General features: G+C 41.9%; 2 protein-coding genes across 6 annotated transcripts in view; one reads left to right on the top strand and one right to left on the bottom strand.

Moving 5' to 3' along the window:
• Positions 1-4,928, top strand: part of TEK (TEK receptor tyrosine kinase) — a 94,785-nt gene extending 89,857 nt beyond the window's left edge. For all 3 annotated transcript variants that reach the window (XM_044265557.1, XM_044265556.1, XM_044265558.1), the window contains 3 exons: positions 1,180-1,276; positions 3,013-3,112; positions 3,950-4,928. In XM_044265557.1, the coding sequence (XP_044121492.1) occupies positions 1,180-1,276; positions 3,013-3,112; positions 3,950-4,024 (272 nt within the window). In that variant the 3' untranslated portion in view covers positions 4,025-4,928. The remainder of the gene's footprint in view (positions 1-1,179; positions 1,277-3,012; positions 3,113-3,949) is intronic.
• LOC122917548 (putative exonuclease GOR) lies at positions 327-18,923 on the bottom strand. Of its 3 annotated transcripts, XR_006386397.1 has the most exons (9): positions 18,757-18,923; positions 16,999-17,114; positions 11,011-11,125; positions 8,495-8,591; positions 6,048-6,151; positions 5,403-5,589; positions 4,924-5,038; positions 2,517-2,602; positions 327-470 (listed from the first exon to the last, which is right to left on the bottom strand). XR_006386397.1 is itself a non-coding variant. In XM_044265559.1 (3 exons), the coding sequence occupies exons 1-3, from the start codon at positions 18,823-18,825 to the stop codon at positions 11,056-11,058; spliced, it is 255 nt and encodes an 84-aa protein (XP_044121494.1). In that variant the 5' UTR covers positions 18,826-18,923; the 3' UTR covers positions 10,840-11,055. The 3 variants fall into 3 exon arrangements, 1 of the variants encoding a protein (XP_044121494.1); XR_006386398.1 differs by lacking the exons at positions 327-470; positions 2,517-2,602; positions 5,403-5,589 and having other exon boundaries at positions 4,968-5,038; XM_044265559.1 differs by lacking the exons at positions 327-470; positions 2,517-2,602; positions 4,924-5,038; ... (1 more) ...; positions 6,048-6,151; positions 8,495-8,591 and having other exon boundaries at positions 10,840-11,125.
• Between the last annotated feature and the right edge of the window lie 2,610 nt (positions 18,924-21,533).

Below are 21,533 nucleotides of genomic sequence, written 5' to 3'. Positions count from 1 at the left end.
CATTTTTTTTTAAATTAATTAATTTATTTGACAGACAGAGATCACAAGTAGGCAGAGAGGCAGGCAGAGAGAGAGGGGGAAACAGGCTCCCCGCTGAGCAGAGAGCCCGATGTGGGGCTCGATCCCAAGACCCTGAGATCATGACCTGAGTCGAAGGCAGAGGCCTTAACCCACTGAGCCACCCAGGCGCCCCACCGGTGCCATTTTTATATATTTCTGTATTTACGTGGCACCACCGGATAGGACTGGGAAATAGAATTTGATAGGTTTCTGTCTGTGCTTATTCCCGTCTTTCTTTTTTGAGAGTTCTGTAGCTAATGTCATACCTAATACTTATGACCTGGTGGCTGACGGACACTAGAGCTTGTTGTGTCTGTGGGCGCAGAGATGTCCCAGGACTATTGCACGTTTGCTTGAAGATGGCACGCTCCACAGCCATGAGAAGTCCTTTCCGAAGGCCAGTTAATAGCCTGTGAAAACATAGGTGTCAAAACCCATCAACTGGGGCGCCTGGGTGGCTCAGTGGGTTAAAGCCTCTGCCTAGGCTCAGGTCATGATCCCAGAGTCCTGGGATCCGATCCTGCATCAGGCTCTCTGCTCTCTGCCTGCCTGTGATCTCTGTCCATCAAATAAATAAATAAATAATCTTAAAAAAAAACAACAACAAAAAACAACTGCCTTACACTAGGACCCCCGTTGAGTAAATACTGCCCATGAAAAACCTGGAAAGACTACACCAGAGTGATACACACTATTGCTTGCTCTCTTCCTACTTCTTTGTATTTTCCAAGTTTTCTATCACTGGACAGTAACTATTACAGATCAAACAGGAAGTGGATAACCTAACAGCAGACTCCCCAGTAGGGAAAAGATACCGCTCATTGGGACGCGAGACGAGTTGTGTGGGCTGACTCAGGGACGAGAACAGTCCTGGGAGGAACAGCCCCGTGAGCCCTGAACTGGATCTTTCCACCGAGGGGATGGCCGCCCTGTGACGCGGTCGGTGGCATCTGGGCAGCTGTGCTGTGTGGTGGGTTTGCTCAGAGGGAGGGTCACGCTGGGTGGGCACCTCCCTTGCCACACCCTTTCTCCCCGTCTCTCTGCTGGAGAGGCTTGGAGCAGGAGACCCTGTGCGCCCACTAGCAGGGCCTGAGGGTGACGTGGTTTCCTGTCTTCCAGGTGGCACCCCCTACTGCGGGATGACATGTGCAGAGCTCTACGAGAAGCTGCCCCAGGGCTACAGACTGGAGAAGCCCCTGAACTGTGATGACGAGGTGTAAGTCAGGCTCCGCGCTGGGGCCATTTCACCTTGACCTCCCCCGCATTTCTTGAACACACAGACTCTCCTGGGAGGGGTGTCTGCTTCATACACACGTCGCCATCCCAAACAGCCAAAATGGAGGAGGAGGGTAGGGGGCTCCTTAAACTCAGAGCATGGTGCAGTGGGCAGGGAGTGAAGAGCTTTATTGGCATAGAAATCCAGCAGGAATCTAAGGCAGTGATATCAGGAAGGTGGAAATGAGGAAAGGCCCCAAATGCAGAAAAGATCTGAAATTCATAAATAAATGTATGAAACCTTGAGGCTAACTTTGGAGAGAGAGATTTCAGAGCTGTGATGTTAGGAAGATGGATTTTTTTTTTTTAAAAAATCACAGTATCTTGATTCTGCAAGGATCATTTTCCAGAAATAAGAATTATTCCCCAGGGAAGAATGAGTAGCTTTTGCGAAACCACCATTCCCAGAACTCCCTGAAGGAGCTGCTGCCTAAAGGGCGTAATGTGAAAGGGCAAAGCACTAGGTTCAGCAAAGAATTTATTATCCACACGGAGTTGCTTTCTTTTTTTTTTTTTTTTCCAATTTATTTATTTTACGGAGTTGCTTTCTGAGAAAGCGTGTTATTCCTTAGGTCTCTGGTACAAGAGGCATGAACCTAGACCACGCTAGGTGGCTAGACTTCTGTGCCTGTAAGTTTCCCTTAAGACATTTGTTCCCTATGTGAAATTTTGAGTCCTATCCCCCAACATTGCTTCTTTAAAAAAAAAAAAAATTTAACATACAAGGTATTATTTGCCCCAGGGGTACAGGTCTGTGAATCATCAGGCTTACATACTTCATAGCACTCACCAGAGCCCATACCCTCCCCGATGTCCATCACCCAGCCAGCCTCTCCCTCCCTCCCTGCCCCCAGCAACCCTCAGTTTGTTTTGTGAGATTGAGAGTCTCTTAAGGTTTGTCTCCCTCCCAATCCCATTTTATTTCATTTTTTCCTTCCCTACCCTCCACAGCCCCCCAGCCTGCCTCTCAAATTCCTCACATCAGAGAGATCTTTCGGTCCATAGTCGGACTTTGCTTCTATAGGTCTAGGGTGGGTCCCAGGAATCTGCCTTTTAATGCAAGTGGTTCTGACCATATTGGGGAGCGTACTGCCTTAGACCAGTGCTTCCACACAGTGTTCCTGGGACATACAAGATGCAAATAGGTAATATAAGAGGGAAGGAATTCTATGGTCACTTACGTGGGGCAAGTTCCAGGTTAAATCAGATTACACGGTTTTTTTTGTTTGTAAGGGCAAGACTTCTCAAGCTTTGACTCTGCTACTCCCTAAGGGGGAGACACAATAGGTGAGAATCTTGCAAATTTATTACAGCATGGAGTCCTTAAAAAAAAAAGAAAAGAATTAAAATTTTGAGAGATGTGGCATTCCAAGAGAAATGCTGCCCTAGATGCATGCATGAGTCGGTTCTTTCCAGTCAGGAGAGCTGAGACCAAGATCCCGCAGGAATGGTACTCAGGATGGGCACTAGTTTTACTGACAGAAGAAAGGGGGACCGGTGGGGCGAGAAGGGAGGCCGAGAGAAATCCGATGCTCTACTTTTGTGCTGCTGCTTAAGCGCAGATGCCCACGTGTGAAATGGCTCCCTCTCTTCTCTCGCTTCGGTGCCCCACGGCAGGACAGGCCCAGGACTGAAGCAGAGTCACAGAGTTCACTGCTTAACCTTTTGTGTTCACAGGTATGACCTCATGAGACAGTGCTGGCGGGAGAAGCCCTACGAGAGGCCCTCGTTTGCCCAGATCCTGGTGTCCTTGAACAGGATGTTAGAAGAACGCAAGGTGAGCACGGAGTTCTGGGCAGACTCTGGAATCACAGTTCATCACGTGTCCCCTGTGGTTAAAGAGAAATAGCTGATACAGTTCAGCAGGGTGGTCTGGGCGCAGCCTGAGGCAATAGAGGGACATAAAGGACGTGGCCCCCAGCTCTGAGGATGTTACAATGTCCGAGTTAATCAGATTTCCATAAAAGAGAGAGTCACTCGGTACGACAGATAGAATTACCTCTGAGTTAGAAGGAGCCTCATCAGTAATGGAGCCTGACTCTTCAATTTTGCAGAAGAAATCTATACAAAGAGGGGAGATGGATGTGTCCAGGGGCACACAGCCGGGAACCGGTACAGCCCGGTCTGCAGGTTTCTAGGGGGCAGGGGCAGGAATTCTATAAAAAGGTCCAGCAGGTGGTTGGCTGTACAAATCTGAGGTTGAACAGACAAATCTAGGTTATAGAACTGGACGGAAAGTTACCACCACCCGAGTGGTGATTAAACCAGAGACGTGGGTGAGGTCAGAGAGAACTGAGGGCTGAGAACGATCCTGAGAGACTGGGACATTTCCGGGGGGGGGGGCCACACCGGGACAAGAAAGAATGGCCTGGAGCCTGGGGAGAGTACAAGGGTGAAGTCTTAGGGGCAGAAGGCCAGGGAGGCATTTCAGGAAGAAAGCCAGCAAATACCACATGGGGACTGAGGACAGAAAAACGTCCCCCAGGTACCTAGTATTTGAATCAAAACAAGTTAAGAAAACTAGGGTCTGATGATTCCTGCCCCTGGCAGTGGCAGAACACTGTTAGACCACCGTTCTCGACGCTGTTGTCCTAAACCACTCTTGCTCTCGTAGACCTATGTGAATACCACGCTTTATGAGAAGTTCGCCTACGCCGGGATCGACTGCTCTGCTGAGGAAGCCGCCTAGAACAAATCACACCCGTCTGTACGTAACGTTGCCCCTTCCCCGGCCTGTCAGACCCTCGACGCCAAGAAAGCCAGCAAGACTCTGCCAAGAGAGGGGACACAGAATATACAAATGTATATATATTGCTGTCTGTCTGGGACGAGACCACAAAAACCCGTGCGTGTGAATCTGTAGGACCCTGCGACTCTTCTAGGACTGTATATACCGTTTTGAGTAAGAATGTGCTGAACTCAGAATGCCTGTTGGTGGTTTCATATGCAATAATATATTTTTCTAAAAATATGGACTTTACAGGAAGGTGTGTGAGTACAATTACTATGATGCCTAACTCATTATCATTCTGGATTTTTTTTTTTGGTATTTACCTTCATAGTGAATGCTGTAAAACGTTTTGCTGTATAGAAGAAAGATGTTAATAAATGTCACACCAGCCCTGATGGCACCGGTGAGGAAAGTGGGGAAAATACGTTAGTTCTATCAGGACCTAGTTGAACATTTAAAAGGGATTCTTCGATTCCTCAACTGTAGAAGCCATTTCAATGTCATCTGCTCATTGGACCCCATTGTCATGTGTGTCCAGAGTCCAGTCCAGAGTGCTACCATCTAAAAGGGGACTCAACCCTCCTTCAGTGTGCATCTAAGGACCTTTAAAGAAGTACAAGTTTGGTAAATCAATGGGATTTAGTTTTAGTTTCTCTGGTGACACTGCTTTGTGTATTTTAAGAAATCGAGTAGGACGCCTGAGGCTCTATTTGGAAGACATGTGACGTGGGTACAACAGAACACCATGTACTGCACATGGTAAAGTTCCCGTGTTGATCAGCTGTGAGTCTGCAGTTTACATGGTAGGCACACATCGCCGTGAGATCTCCTAGTAAGTGAATAAATGTCTTGCGTACCTGTTTTTTGTCTGGGAGTGTTTCTCCTAGGTCATGCCTGATGTCAAGTTCCTGCCCTCCAGCTGTCTCGGTGAGATGCCCGTAGTGCGGTGGGTGGGGACTCCAGCTGGCAGGACTGCAAACATCGAGAAGTGTTCGGGTGAGCCCATTTTCTTGTAGCAGCGCCCTGTGCCCCCAGTAGTGCGCCAGTGTCCACTGAGGGCTTAGAACAGCAGCTTTTTTTTTTTTTTTAATTTTGACAGAGATCACAAGTAGGCAGAGAGGCAGGCAGAGAGAGAGGAGGAAGCAGGCTCCCTGCTGAGCAGAAAGCCCGATGTGGGGCTCGATCCCAGGACCCTGGGATCATGACCTGAGCCAAAGGCAGAGGCTTTAACCCAATGAGCCACCCAGGTGCTCCAGAACGGCAACCTCTTAACTGGGATAGTGTGAAATCGGTCGACATAGAGCATAAAGTTCCCTGTTCCTTCCACTTGATTCACCTCGTGTGTTCAGAGACAATAGCAGGGCCCTTTGTTCCCAACGGCATTCTCCAGGGGAGAGCGCACACGCAAGGCTGCCAGCAGAGTCAGCAGCTGGAAACGCGCGAAGAGCCCTTGACGGGTCCAGGTATCTGCACTAGCTCCTTGGGCTTTTTACCACATGTTGTGGAGATCCTCCTGACAGCCCCTGGTTTGAAAGTATGTGGAACTGAGCAAGGAGGACCTGAAAACGCAGATAATCCCTTCATTGCATGTGGCATTGTAACACATCTCCCCCCCCCCATAGTCTTTCTTAATTCATATTTAAATTCATAATGATTAAAATTTGTATTATTTTACTTTACATCAAGTACATGACAAGAGAGATGGCTGGAAGTACCTGGGGCAGCAAGAAAAACATGTTCAGGCATCACTGAGTTACTTGTAAGTCACAACACGGAGGCAGCCAAACCGACGTACGCTTGAGGGCATCTCACAAGCAACTGTCAGAAGGTAGCAGGTGTACTTCCCGCCAGAGGCCCTCCTGTTAATTACTCTGACTCTCCTGTACTATTGAAACCTTTGTAATTTTGTAGCATGTTAGCAACATTAATACTGAAGATTCGTACTTGAGGGTAATCAAACTGAATCAGGTCAGGTACTTACCCATGATGAGAAAGCAAGAAAGATGGAGCTAGCCCCTCAAAGGAATGAGACAGGTCCGGCACTGAACACAGGTTAGTGTGTTCCGAAGATCCCTAGGACACTGCCTGAAAAAAATAAGTTATGAATTAAAATCCAGTCACAGTACACCAGTTAGAATACAAACATTACCCAACAGCCAAATGACCCAAAGCTTTATGTTAACAGAGTACACTGAAAAGTTTACATTTACTTTGTGAGGAAAATCTATTTATATATGAGACCTAAAAAAAATGTGTTAGGTAATGATAGTTTTTGGTATTTGGAGAGAAAGAAATGTACGTAACCAGAGACGTGACCCTTGAGGAGGTCACTGCTCAACTATAAACCGTACTCCTTGGTAAACATGTCACCCTAGATCCATCAAGAGGAGTCGAAAATTCAAAGCAACTTAATCTTCCCCATTAACCGCCCCCCACCCCACTCACAACTTTTGTTGGAAATTGAAGAAAAAGGTCAAGAAACTTCCTACCATCATAGACCCAACTCTATTGCCAGCCGCAGAGGCGTCCCTCAAACCCCACTACAGGGATTTAAGATCTGCTCGGGCAGAGCGATCACTCCTTTCCTTTCAGGTCTTGTTTTACCTTCCAGAGAACCAGTTCTATGAAGGCAGTTGCATTTTCACTTGAACTATGAACTTCAAGCAGTACAGAACAGAAGACAACATATCAGACCCACAATGACTGCATCCATGACATTACCCACAGCGGTTCTCAAAACGAAGCCTTGAGTTCGTGTTTATAAAAAATTAACACCGGGCACTTACCAACACATGATTCTGAATGCTTTGTAAAGATTATACATAAATCTAGATTTAGCAAACCTCTCCCTTTTCCTACGTTGGCTGTCCCCACGTTGTCTCTGCCTTGCTATGACAAGATAGCACATTGTTACCTTCTCTGTAAACCCCTTTTCCAGAGAACAACAAAGTGGGAGAGCTTAAGTAAAAGATCTGGCAAAAAAGCCAAACATAGTGCTAGAAAAAGTGCAACTCTCTACACAGAGAATGACCTGAAATACAAGTGGATAAAATTTACCCCAAGTATAAAGCCTACAGTTCTGATGAGAATAATAAATGATGTAGGAGGTTAAATGAGAAAAATCATATGATCACCATGTCTAAAATGGTATGGTATTTTTCACTTGTGTTATTCTGGAAAAAATGGGTAGTATATGTTTATATAAGCTGTTTTTTGTTAAATGAAATATTTTCCCGTCTAAGGTTCAAGACGGTTTTCTTTTTTTTTTTTTTTTAAGATTTTATTTATTTGACAGAAATCAGAAGTAGGCAGAGAGGCAGGCGGAGAGAGGAAGGGAAGCAGGCTCCCCGCCGAGCAGAGAGCCCAATGCGGGGCTCGATCCCAGGACCCTGGGATCATGACCTGAGCCGAAGGCAGAGGCTTTAACTCACTGAGCCACCCAGGCGCCCTTCAAGACAGCTTTCAATAGAACACATTACATTTTATAACAGAATATTGTGGGAATTTTTTGAGACGTATTTTTAGCAAAACAGATAAAGACCCACTGTGAGGCAGCAGTAGTATCTAACAGACGAAGAATCAAAGAATAAAGACCATAGGGTACATAGGGTATGTTGTACAATTAATGACACGGTCAGAGGGCCTTCCCATGTCTTAGTTATCTTTAGAAACACAGAACTATAACAAATTTTAAAATAGGCAGAATTAGTTTTCTTAGAATTCTCTATTGTGCCAAAGAGGAGCCTACATGGGTATGCGTGAATGTACAGAGTAACCCCCCTTCCAAGGCAGACGCTGCTTGACTGTGCATATGGCAATACCACTAACAGGGCGGTTGTAGCTTTACTCGATGTACTTGACTAACTTGTTTACGGTTGGGTGTATTTATCAGAAAAAAACAAGATGTTATGAGAGCAAGATACACACCAAACCAGTACAAATCACATGCACATATGATGAAATCTATTGAATTTGAACAATAGTTTTTCTAACCCAACACGCACAATTTACTCTGGGTGAGAGGACCTGACCCCAGTACATTCTGGAATCTCATTTAATGAAAAGCTGGTATGAAAAGAGGTACCCAGCAAAATTTGGACTGGAATTAGACCTCCCCACCAACCAAAGTTTTATACATGAACTCCAAGACCAGGCAACTTGCTGAACAGCGACCTGGCCACCAATCTCTGTGGCCTGGCTGTTCCGATGCCTGTGGAAGAGCCAGGACAACACCAGGCGGTGGGGGGGCATTTGAGTGGTGTCTACATACGCAGATGCTTTAGGGTTCTCCACCCTAGCAGGGAATCCGTAAAGAAAAACCTACCTTAAGCATTTCAGGGAGCAAAGCTTTTACCACGAATCCCATGGTTTGTTTACTCAAGTCAGACTTAGGATCCCGAGATTAATCATGAGTGAACAGGCTCTTACCATAGTCCTGAATGATTCTCTGCAGGTGGTCAGCCACTAGACAAGCCTCGCCACAAGGAAACAGAATTGTCGTGTCCACAACTGAAGTAGGAATTAGCTGTCAAGTGAACGAGAAAATGCTATCAGAAGCTCTCCCCTCAAAATAACCACACTGATAGCCCAACCATCATTGTACAGGGAGAACTTGCTCCGCGGGCAAGGAACATGAGGCAGCTGTGACCTATCAGTCATTAAGCTCTCCACGTAGATTATCAGTACAATTTGCAAACCAACCGAATGGGGTATTTTTTTTGTCCCTTTTATGATATTGGCCCCTGTTACAGCCCAGGGAACTGCAGCTCTGAGAAATTAAGAACAGAGTTAGGAGAGTCCTGGGGAATCAAACCCAAGCAGTCTGACTTGTGGAGCCACTTCCTTGCTGGAAGCACCACCAGGGGGCAGCATGTGCAGACAGGTTCCAACCAAGACGGGTAGATGCAGAGCCACGCTCCTCCCACCCTGGGACGCCACTGAAGGGGACACCCCTCAACTTAGCACATGTCCCATCACATATTAGTGTTTACGTGTCTGCATCTGGGGAGGTGGCACGGACAAGGACCCTATCCCATCTATGTCCAAGTTTCCTGTGCTTATACATGAAAGATGATGCATACATTTCCACTGAAGTTTCATAAGGCAGAAAATAGGATAAAAAGCAGAGCAGTCAGATAACGGAGAGTCTAGAAAGTGAGGTACCAGTTTGGATTCTTGCGGAGGGGAGCTGTATTATGAAAGGAGCGTGGAAGAAGATGAGCTTCAAGAGTAATTTAGAGACTCCCCGAAAAATGAGGAGTTGAAGAGTTAACAGTAAGCACCTAGTATGCCATGTTTCAGAAGTACTGTAAAATGTCCTTTAATGAGTCAACTACCAACCAGACACCAGTTCCTGGCTGTGGGGTATTGAGTAAATAAAAGAAGATGGTGGTAGAAATAGAGGAAAACGGGAAAATCCATGAGTTATCTGGGCAGAAGAAACAGACTGATTACAGAGAAGAATCATGACAGTTTAACATTTTCTGATCCAGGAGACAGGTGGAGTAGAATGGTTCGTGAAAAAGAAGAGACAGAGTCATGGTGAGAAGTTCAGTTTGAGAGGTGAGGTCTCTGGGCCACAGAAGGACATCCCTGGAATAACTTTCTCAAAGACAACTTAGGTCTGTTCCCACCTCTCTTTTTTTTTTTTTAAGATTTTATTCATTTCTTTGACAGAGATCACAAGTAGGCAGAGAGGAAGGCAGAGAGAGGAGGAAGCAGGCTCCCTGCCGAGCACAGAGCCCGATGCAGGACTCGATCCCAGGACCCTGAGATCATGACCTGAGCTGAAGGCAGAGGCTTTAACCCACTGAGTCACCCAGGCGACCCGTTCCCACCTCTCTTTTCACATAGTTTGGTAGGTCTGGGTGGAGGCACATCCCAGTCTTAGCTGGCACGTGCAAAGACAACACTGCTATGGGAAACAGATCTATACTTCGAATGCCAGGTGCTTTACAGAGAACGAGGTTGACATTCACCTATGAAATTTAAATAGCTATATTTGTATTCTTGCACTAAAGAACTAGCCCTTCTCAGCATGAAGGTAAGTCTTGGGGGTGGCTAAAACAAATAATCAGCAAATGTCTCCAAAGTTCAAGAGCTGTGCTGTGCAAGTGGTAGGCCACCAGTCGCATGTGGCTGTTTAAATTTAATAAAAATGAAAAAATCATCTTCTCAGTCACATTAGACATACTGTAAATGTTCAATAACCAAGTGTGGTTAGTGTCTACCATAGTAGGTAGTGGAAAATATAGAAAGTTCTATTGGATACCAGTGTTCTGGAACAGAGGTAGCCACCAACCTCTTCACAGTGTCAAGCTATAAATATTTTGGGCTTGCAGACCACATAGTCTCTGTCAAAACTCTTTAACAATCCTGCTGTAGCATGAAAGAAGCCACAGAAAATACAGAGGTGAATGGGGGGCAGTGGGTCTAACAAAAATATTTGCAAAACTAGGTGGCCAGCACCAGCTGCAGTGTTTGGACTCTTGTTCTAGAGCAAAGAACAGATCATTTTAACCTGAAGTATATTAAGGGGTAGATTTTTCAAGTCTATCATGCCAAGAAAAGTGAACATGACATTTGATTTTGAGTCTACTTGGACTTAACACAAAAAAGTATCTTCAAGTAGGTGAATAAAATAACCTTAGTCTCACCCATTTGAATATTAAAGATACTATCAAACAATGATTTTGGTTTAATTCTAACTAATGGATTTTCTTTTTGATCTGGATGAGCCAAACGACTTTAGCTATCTTACACTGCTTCTAGTTTGTGATGGTTGGACTGTATTATCAACATGGACAGCAATTCTTTCCTTCTTGGTTAACAGGGCAAATCAACCATCAGGGATAATGCCATAGGAAGGACTACCACCTTAACTCATACTGCTCTGTAAAAGTACGAGGCTGTACTTCTTTACCTTAAGAGCATACTTCTTTTACCTTAAAAGCTATGTCCAATTAGTACAGTATCAGCACTGAACAGGTTCAACAGGGTGGCTTGGACATCCGGATCGATATTCTTGTGTTCCTCAGGTCCTCTTCGACACCAGAAAACCTGCCCCAGTAAGACACACAATGCAAGAAGGTATCTCGCTGGATTTCATCCGTTAGAGGTAGAACACATCTCTGACCCAGCGTGACAAATATTCACCGAACAAAACAATGATCTTACTTAGGATCACCAGCCATCCTTTACCAGCTTATATTTGTAAAAGGTAATGTAGATTAATTAATGTAAAGCTGGGAGGGGGGAGACATTAGGAGTTCACAGAGTTCCTTTGAACTCTCTTCGTATAATCTGCGTTTTAGTCCCCCATTTCAAGTAAGCCTCAAAGAGCCACCACGGAAAACAATATGGAAGTTCCTGAAAAAATTAAAAATAGCATTACCATATGACCCAGTAATTCCACTACTGGGTAATTATCCAAAGAACATAGAACCACAATTCGAAAAAGATACATGCAACCTTATATTTACTGCAGCTTTACTTGTAATAGCCAAGATATGGAAGCAACCTAGGTGTCCATTGATGGATAAAGGTGTGGTACACACACACACACACACACACGTTATGCAGCATTAAAAAAAGAATGAGATCTTACCATTTATGACAACATGGAAGGACCTAAAGGATATTATGCTAAGTGAAATAAGTCAGACTGAGTTTTCACTCACACGTGAAATAGACCTATAAAAATAGAGACCTAATTGTTGCCAGAAGGAAGGGGGATGGGAGGATGGCCAAAATGGGCAGACAGGAGTGGGAGATACATGCTTTTAGTTACGAAGTAAATTAAGTTCTGGAAATAAAGGTATAGCATGGGGAGTATAGTTTATATTTTAGTAGTGTTGTGTGGTGATATTTGTGAGCATAGAATAATGGAGAAATGTTGAATCACAGTTTTTTATACCTGAGACTAATGTCACATTGTGTGTTGACTATACTCAAATAATAAAAAATAATAAAGTCTAACTATGAAATATGGGTAGCATGGAAAGGTCCTAGGGAGAGGTCAGATAACCTAAGTTTGAACTATGCTATGACTCTACTACTTACTTACACTTTTTTTTACTGTTTTATTTATTTTTTTAATTTTAACTTCAGGATAGTTAACATATAGTGTTATATTAGTTTCGGGTGGATGATATAGTGATTCAACAATTCTATACATTACTCAGTGCTCATCATGGTAAGTGTAGTCCTATTCCCCTTCACCTCTCCCCCATTCCTCCACCTTCCCTCTGGTAACCATCAGTTTGTTCTCTATAGTTAAGAGTCTGTTTATTGGTTTCTCTCTCTCTCCCTCTTTTCCCCCATGATCACTAGTTTGGTTTCTTAAATTCCACATATGATTGAAACCATATGGTATTTGTCTTCCTCTGACTGACTTATTTCCCTTGGCATTATACTCTTTTGTTCCATCCATGTTGTTTCAAATGGCAAGATTTCATTCTTTTTTATGACTGAATTATACACACACACACATCATCTTCTTTACAGTTACTATATTTGATTTTCAGAAAGTTACTTAACCTTCTGGTCTAGTCTTATCTGTAGAGTTAATTACCAATCTTAATGGCTTATGAGGACCAGTGAAATACATGCAGAAAACACTCTAGTGGCTTCCATGAAGCCCATTCTAAATAACTGTCCAGAAGCATGGCTACTTCTGTTTACTGTGATTTAGGAGAAAACCAAGAGATAAAAGTACTGGGAAGATATTTTTTTAAAGATCTTATTTATATGACAGAGAGACAGCAAGAGAGGGAATACAAGCCAAGGGAGAGGGAAAAGAAGATTCCCTGCTGAGCAGAGAGCCCGATGCGGGCTCGATCTCAGGACCCTGGGATCATGACCTGAGCCAAAGGCAGATGCTGAACAACTGAGGTACCCAGGCACCCCTGGGAAGGTATTTTTTATTTAAAGTGTATGCTGATATTATTGTCCCCTGTGAACAAAATATATATGGCTCAACTTTTATTTAACATAGTATAGGAAGTATTAGCTAGAGCAACAAGAACATGATTTTATATATAGACAATCCAAAGACTCCACCAAAAAACTGTTAGAATAAATGAGGTCAGTAAATGTGCAGGGTCCAAAAATCAATATACAAAAGTCTATTGCATGTTTATACATTAATAATGAAATTTCATTTAAAGATTAAGAAAATCCCATTTACAAGCATCAAAAAGAATAAAATACCTAGGAATAAATTTAATCGAGGAGGTAGAAGACCTGTACACCGAAAACCTGTACACTGATGAAAGAAATCGAAGGGGATACCAGTAAATGCAAAGATATTCCATGCTCATGGATTGGAAGAACACTGTAAATATTGCCATACCACTCAAGCAGTCTACACATCCAATGCAATCTGTATCAAAATTCTAACTGCATTTTCCAAAGAAATAGAACAAACGATTGTAAAAATTTGTATGGAACTACAGAAGATCCAGAATAGCTAAAGCAATCTTGAAAAAGAACAACAAAGTTGGAGGCATCACACTTCCTGATTTCAAGCAATATTACAAAGCTATAGTAATCAAAACAGTATGGGGTATTGGCATAAAAACAAATGCAGAGATCAATGAAACAGAATAGATAGCCCAGAAATAAACCCATGCACTTATGATCAATTAATCTAGTACGTAGAAAGAATGACTACACAGCGGAGAAAGGATAGTCTCTTCAATAAGTGGTGTTGGGAAAACTGGATAACCACATGCAAAAGAACGAAAGTGGACTACCATCCTATACCACACTCAAAAATTAACTCAAAATGAATTAAAGACTTGACTGTAAGATCAGAAACCACAAAACTCCTACACCAGGCAAAAAAAGCTCCTTGACATTGGTTTTAGACTTTTTTTTTTTAATCTGACTCCATAGGCGGTGGCAACAAAAGCAAAAATAAACAATTGGGACCACCTTAAACTAAAAAGCTTTTGCCCAGTTAAAGATACCATCAACAAAATAACCCACGGAATGGACGAATGTAATTGCAAATCATTTATCCAATGAGTGGTTAATATCCAAAGTATATAAAAAACTCCTACAACTCAACAACAACAACAAAAAATCCAAAACAATCTGATTAAAAAATGGGCAGAGTGAAAAACAGTCTGAGGGGTTTGAAGTGGCGGGGGGGTGGGAGGTTGGTGTACCAGGTGGTGGGTATTATAGAGGGCACAGCTTGCATGGAGCACTGGGTGTGGTGAAAAAATAATGAATACTGTTTTTCTGAAAATAAATAAATTGGGAGAAAAAAAAAAGAATACAGTATATAAAAAAAAAATGGGCAGAGGATCTGAATAGACATTTTTTGCAAAGATACACAGCCAGCCAACAGACTCATGAAAAGATGCTCGATATCACTCATCAGGGAAATGCAAATCAAAACTGCCATAAGATACCACCTCACACCTGTTAGAATGGCTACTGTCAAAAAGATAAAAAATAACAAGTGTTGGTGAGGATGGGGGGCAAAGGGAAGCTTTGTGCACTGTTGATGGTAATATAAATTGGTGCAACCAATATACCACCAGTATACAGTATATATGGTGCATAGCCATATACTATGAAAAACATGGAGTTTCCTCAAAAAATTAAAAACAGAATTACCATATGATCCACTATCTATACTTCTGGGTATTTATTTGAATAATATGAAAAGCATGAACTTGAAAAGACATATGTACTCTAGTGTTTATTGTAGCATTATTTTCAACAGCCAAGATATGGAAACAACCTAAGTAATCACTGATGGATGAATGGATGAGAAAGAAATCTACAAAAAAATCTACAAAGAAATACCACTTAACTCTATAAAAGAATGAAATCTTTCTATTTGTGACAACATGGATGAAACTTGAGGGTATTAGATGAAGTGAAATAAATCAGAGCAAGATAAACACTGTATGATTTCACTTATATGTAGAATGTAAAAAAAAAAAAAAGAAAGAAAGAAACAAAATAAATCAATGAACAGAACAAAACTCAGATACAGAGATCCAAATGGTGGCTTCCAGAGGGGAGGATTGTTGGAGGTAGAAAAAAATGGGTTCAGGAGACCAAGAGGTACAAATTTCCACTTTTAAGTCAAGAGGTTGTAATGTACACCATGGGGACTATAATCATTAAGACTGTACTGTTACTGTGAAAGTTGTTTAAAAAGTAAATCTTAAAAGTTCTCACAAGGAAAAGTTTTTAAACTGTATGGTGACAAATGGTAACCAGTCTTATTTTGATCATTTTACATGTGAATGACAAATTATATTGTATGTAACCTGAAACTGATAATGTATCCCAATTATACTTGAATAGTTAAAGAAAAGATACCTAGCTCCATCATCAAGCTTAGGGAATTTGATAAATAATCAAATATTTGGATTAAGAGGGAAATTATCATGGGGTACTTGGGCTTATTTTAAAACATTTTTTAAAAAATTCAATGCATTTAATGTATTTGACATATTTTTGAGACTCAAAAATTATTTATAATGCAAGCCCCTCAGTTATCATTTTGTCACTATGAGTATCAATAATTACCAAATATTTCCAAAATTCAGTTAGGAAAGATCCCATTAAAACCATTAAAGAGTAAGTACCATTGGAAGGATAGTAACATTAAGTATATTACAATTTTGTTTGTCAATATACCCCAATAAAGCTGAAAAAAAGAAAACAGTTAAATCAATAGGACTATTTAAATGTGGCAAAAATTAGTAGGAAAAAAAATCCAAAGAGGTCTGGAGAAAGATTAGTATACAAATATTAGTATTTTCTGATCATAGCAATCTTTACTGTGTTTATGCATATAACCATTTTTATGAACTGGGGGGAATTTAGGTTTAAAAATGTTTATTAGAATTCTCTATACGTATTCTCAATATTTATCATCAAAATAACTTTTAATTTACATGACCACTTTGCTTTGTTGTGTTCCAAAATTATGGACATATATACATTATATATTATATAATATATACTTTATATACAATATTATGTAAGATAGTATATATACTATACTATATTAATATATACTATATACATTATATATACTATATATGTGTACATGTATACATGTATATACAAGTCATATTTGTTTATATATGTAAACAATTCATATATATATACACACACATAACTGAGTAATTTTAAGTACTTTTGGAGAATGTGTTAAATTGAATAAGTACAGTAACATCAATAATAAACACTTCTTATTCTAAAGTGAAAATTTAGATCCTTGCCATTTTATATTTGAGGAAATATATAAATAGGTCATGTTATATGGCTTATAAACCTTTAGGAAACCCAAATTCAATTGATCAGTGATATCACTGGTGTTTCATATGAGGTTTTAAAAAATTAAAGGCACATCTATATTCTACCACTTCAAGTTAGCACTGAGTTTGTGTCAGAAATACATCTTATTTTAATAATAATGATTCACAGAATAGCATCTGCACTGAACCATTACTCTGCTTGCCATATCAAAGCCATGTATACTCAGGGACATGTCTACAAGATTGCAGAAATTTTTATCCAATGGGAATTTTTACTGAATGGAAATGGCAAATAGGGAATTTTCAAAAGGAACTGATTAATGATGGAACAATGAATAGAATAATTTATTATTGAATAAGTTTTTACCTCTCTAAACTACCTACCACTTCCACATGTCAACACCATGAGGGCTGAAAACCTGTTATTTAGGGTTGTAACATGGGGTCTAACACAGTGTCTGTCTGCATAATTTTAGCAAGGTATTCCATAAAATATGAATGTTTTTGAACAAATGAATGAACTAAAGGAAAATAGTGTAACTCCTACTGTAACATTGACTCAATAAAAGTATTAAGCTAAAACTCACCTAAACTACATGTTGAATATTCTACATTCTCAAAGTCAACCCTTTTATATACCTGGTGTTATAGCCAATGACTTCTTCATCTGGTTTCACAAATGTGTCATAGACCACCTGGAGGCTGGGATCAACCACGGTCACTTGAGTAAGTTCCAAACCTTTGGCTGTACAGCACTATAAAGGGGGACATATTAAACTTACATAGCATATTGAGTAAACATTTTAACATCTGAGATATCCCAAAGGAGTATTTCTGACTAGAATATACAATTTAGTATTATTTGGATTTCTAACAAAAACCAGTCTGACAGTCTTACAAAAGATGTTCCAAACTTTTTTCTTTAATGTTAGTAGTATTTCTGCTAATAAAATAATTCCATTTTCTTGGCTTAGTATTTATGACTATTTTTATTAGAATCAGTGCTATCCAGTAGAACATTCCATGATGACCAAATGTTTTATTTCTATGCTGTTTAATAAGGCAGCTAGTAGCCACAGGTCTGAGGGGTGCCCGGGTGGCTCAGTCAGTCAAACATATGACTCTTGATTTCAGCTCAGGTCATGATCTCAGGGTCTTGAGACTGAACTCTGCACTGGACCTATACTGGGTATGGAGCCTGCTTGGGATTCTCTGTCCCAGGGCACCTGGGTGGCTCACTTGGTTAAGGGTTTGCGTTCAGCTCAGATTATGATCCCCGGGTCCTGGGATCCAATCTTGCATTGGGCTCCCTGTTCAGTGGGAAGTCTGCTTCTCTCCCTCCCCCTCCCCCTGCTCATGATCTCTTTCAAATAAATAAATAAAATCTTAAAAAAAAATTCTCCCTCCCCCACTTGCCCCTCCCCCACTTGCATGTGTGCTCCCCCCGCCCAAACAAAATGAAATCTGGCTAGTGTGACTGAGGAACTGAGTGTTACCATATTGGATAATGCAATTAAAGATCTTACTCAATGAAAAAAAGAAAATCTTTACCGTAAATGTATAAACATGGCATTGTAGAGGACAGCATAGTAAGGATACTCGATTTCAAAGCCTGAAGCAGCCTTAATTGTTTCTAGTTAAAGACCCAAGCTTCAAACTGAACAATGCCTTATATATATATATATCATAATTAAACTCTACAAATATGCTCTCCAAATATACTACAGGGAATAAAAATTTTGTGTTTTGGGAAAGACAACTCTTCACATGATGTTTGACACATCCAATGTACTTTCCCCTATTTTAGTATATCTGATTCTCACAGTAACCATGGAGTGATGATTAACCCCCTACTTCACAGGTTAGAGCATCTGGGACTCTTGCTCGGGGGTGACCGTGGGGGAGGGGTGAAGTTTCTGAGGTCATAGGATTCCAAGTTCTGTTTGTTCCCTACTTTTTTGTATTGATTCTCATATGAATAAAAGTCCCTACAAATATTTTACTGTCTCTATAAACAATAGTTTCTGAAAAATTTATTCAAGATTTTATGTTGATTCTGGGGATAACAGCACTATTTATACTATTTATAATATTCTCCACCCATATAATTTCAGCAATTTGAGGAGTAGAAACACCATTGGTAATATATAAAGAAAAATTAATAACCCAAAGGAGCACCAAGGGTCAATTCCTGGCTCTATCCCTAAGTATAGGAAAGTGGCCAAGTGGCCTAACTCTCTTCAGCTTCAGTTGTTTCTGAAAATATATGAACTACACTGCAGAGCTATGTGGGATGGGGATAAAGCCCAGTGAAGTACTCTCATATGACGAAGGGTACGACACCATAATTTCCTTATAATTACCCCAAGAAGGGTAAGAGAGAAAACACTGACATACCACCTCACAATTCACAGCAAATACACCAGGATTACTGTTGGCAGGTGGGCACTTGATGGAAGTCTTCATGAAGCCCTCTAGGTTTTCTTCCCAGTCATGAACATGAAGCTGAAATAAACAGGGCCAAATAAATTACTGTGTATTCCTGCAGGGGCGATTATGCTCATAGAAATTTCATCAATTAAAAATTAGTTAATGATGTGGGGTGTATGGACCTGGCGATTCACGGACCTGTACCCCTGGGGATAAAAATATATGTTTATAAAAAATAAAAAATTAAAAAAAATTAGTTAATGAATTCTTTCAAATTCTTTCAAAGGCTTCTTGATCTCTGGAGACAAACCTCTGATCCTGACCCGGGCAGCGGTCTTGGTGACAAGCCCTACCTTGGCGACCAGACACCCAGCAGGTCCAAGGACGCATTCCCAACAGCTGTACTGTGTCTCTAAGCCACCAAGGACTACAAACCAGAAACAAATAAAAATCAAAACAGCTCAACTCTATAAAGCAGCAGCAGATCTCACTCCCAGGTCTTACCTTCAAAGACCTTTAAGGACACTGCTGTACATGTGATCTGATGTTACCACTCCACATAGTCTTGTTCTAGATATTCCATAATGAGCAAAACAATCAACTCCTGGAAGCAGAGTTCTTATGGGTTCCACTTTGATGAAGTACAATTACCAATGTCCTGAACACTTTCTATTCCCTTCCTTCCTCTTTCCCTCATTCTTGTCCTGGTCCCTCAGCAATCCTCTGGCATCATTTTTTTAAGATTTTAATGTATTTATTTATTGAGAGCAAGAGTGCAGGCACAGGAGAGTGGTGCTGAGGCAAAGGGACAGGGAGAAAGAATCTCCAGCAGACTCCATGCTGAGCGGGGAGGCCCACAGGGGGCTTGAACCCAGGACCCTGAGATCATGACCAGAGCCAAAATCGAGAGTCAGACACTTCACCAGCTGAGCCACCCAGGCGCCCCTAGTGTGGCTTCTTTATTCTGCTCTGACTTCACCTCAACTATCTTTTTGATCTTCTCTGCTCCTTGATGTTTCCTCTCTACTGGAGCCTGCTGGTTGGGGCTACCAACTACCAGCTTCTCCCTTCCCATGTCTGAGCTGTTGATCTGACCCAGGAAGCCTCACCCAGTTATACAGACTGAGACCACAACACAGATGTCCCCTCCAGCCTTGGCTAGACCTACGAAACCCTGATGCCCTCTTCTTCTGGATCTTTGTTCAGGCATATTGCACATTTTTTCACAGCCATAATCCCAAGCCTTCATAACTCTTTTCTTACCCTACTCCCATATGCCATCCCATCTGTTTCCTTATCCACCTCAGCCCATTTCCCTCTGGCCAAGACAACATTCTCTCAACTGCTGCCTATTAAATCATTCTGCCCTCCAGTGTTTTCTGCACCAGTTTTCCTATAAAATGTGGTTAAGACTGACTTTCCTAAAACACATACTCATTATATCACTTTCCTCAAGTTGTTCCCTTGCACATGACTGATCAAATGCGAATTTCTCAGGCTGGCCCCGAAGGGTCTTACTGTTCCAGCCTTACGTCACTTGCCCAGTCTTGACACCCCACAGCCCCGTCTTACTTCCTCCCGGGATGAGGAAGAGAGGCGGGGATCCAGTTTTAACGCAGCATTTATTATAAGCCAGGACTTGCACATGTCAGCTCACCAAATTGCCACACAAAGCTCATTCTGTGAAGGTGGAACCAAAAGCTCAAAATTAAGTAACTTGCCCAGTGTCTTAGAGGAAGTCGGTGGCAAAAAAATCCCCAAATCTCAGGTCTGAGGACTCCAGAGTCCTCGTTCTGCTTGTTATGCTGTATTGCCTGATTAGCCCAACTGGTCTCCCTGCTACACTGACTCTTCCTGCGGCATCTTCCCTCTTCGTTCTCCTCCCATGGGAATTCACAATCCCTCCACCCTGTGAAACTAAGCCCCCCATGCTCTAAACACTCGGGCCAAACCTGCCTGATTTACTTTATTCTTTATCCACATATTTTTTTTCTGTTATTCAATCAAGCCCACTGTTCTGTTATCTTCCTCATAGTATTTCGTGCACTCACTTATATTCCTGTCCATCTCTACATAATACGTAAATAATTCTGCATAAATTCTACATAAATAATTCATGTGTCTATGCACCCACCCAAAGATTTACTGACAGTCCCTATGCATTAGTCCCGTGCTAAGACACTGGGGAGAGAAATCAGGAAGGGATGGGCATCCCTCCCAGAGCTTACAGTCTTTCAGAGAGGGCAGATAAACGAGTAGATCGTTATTAAATATGGTTACATGCTCTGAAAGGAACAGGCCTGGAGCTGGGATGGGGCTGGGAAAGGATGGAGGAGTTAAGCAGAGACACAGAGGGTAAGAAGGACCGAGCCACAGCACAAGCACAGGGAACAACAGGGAAGGAGGCTCTGGGCAGAGGGCCGGGGGGCTGGGAAGGGAACTTTGGGACAGGGCAGAAGATGGGGGCAGAGGCTGAATCAGGCAGGGTCAGCCAAGAAACCAAAGTGTCTTTATCAAAGCAGGGCAGAGTGATGTCAAAAGCCGATGTGATGTCAAAAAGTTATTCTAGGGGCTTGGGGGTGAAAAATAGATGCGGAGTGGGGGGTTGGGAGGAGCTGTGAGACTGAGCAGGAGGACAGTGCAGCAACTGGGGACAGGGAGGGGGTGGCCGGGACCTGGGCAGGGGCAGGAGAGGTGGAGCTGTTTGGGCTCCAGCTAGACTCCTGAGGGAGAGCAGAGGAGAC

The sequence above is a fragment of the Neovison vison genome, chromosome 9 (genome assembly GCF_020171115.1).
Source record: "Neovison vison isolate M4711 chromosome 9, ASM_NN_V1, whole genome shotgun sequence".
NCBI classification, from domain to species: domain Eukaryota; kingdom Metazoa; phylum Chordata; class Mammalia; order Carnivora; family Mustelidae; genus Neogale; species Neogale vison.
This window is presented reverse-complemented; position numbering and strand designations above follow the sequence as displayed.

Bases quoted from the DNA above. Each gene is read 5' to 3' on its own strand.
- LOC122917548 (XM_044265559.1), bottom strand. From the start codon at position 18,825: ATGAAGACTTCCATCAAGTGCCCACCTGCCAACAGTAATCCTGGTGTA. The intron at 17,115-18,756 runs GTATGTCAGTGT...CCCCCTTTATAG, and splicing joins TTGCTGTGAATTGTGAGGTG to TGCTGTACAGCCAAAGGTTT. The intron at 11,126-16,998 runs GTATATAAAAGG...TTACTGGGGCAG, and splicing joins GTCATTGGCTATAACACCAG to GTTTTCTGGTGTCGAAGAGG.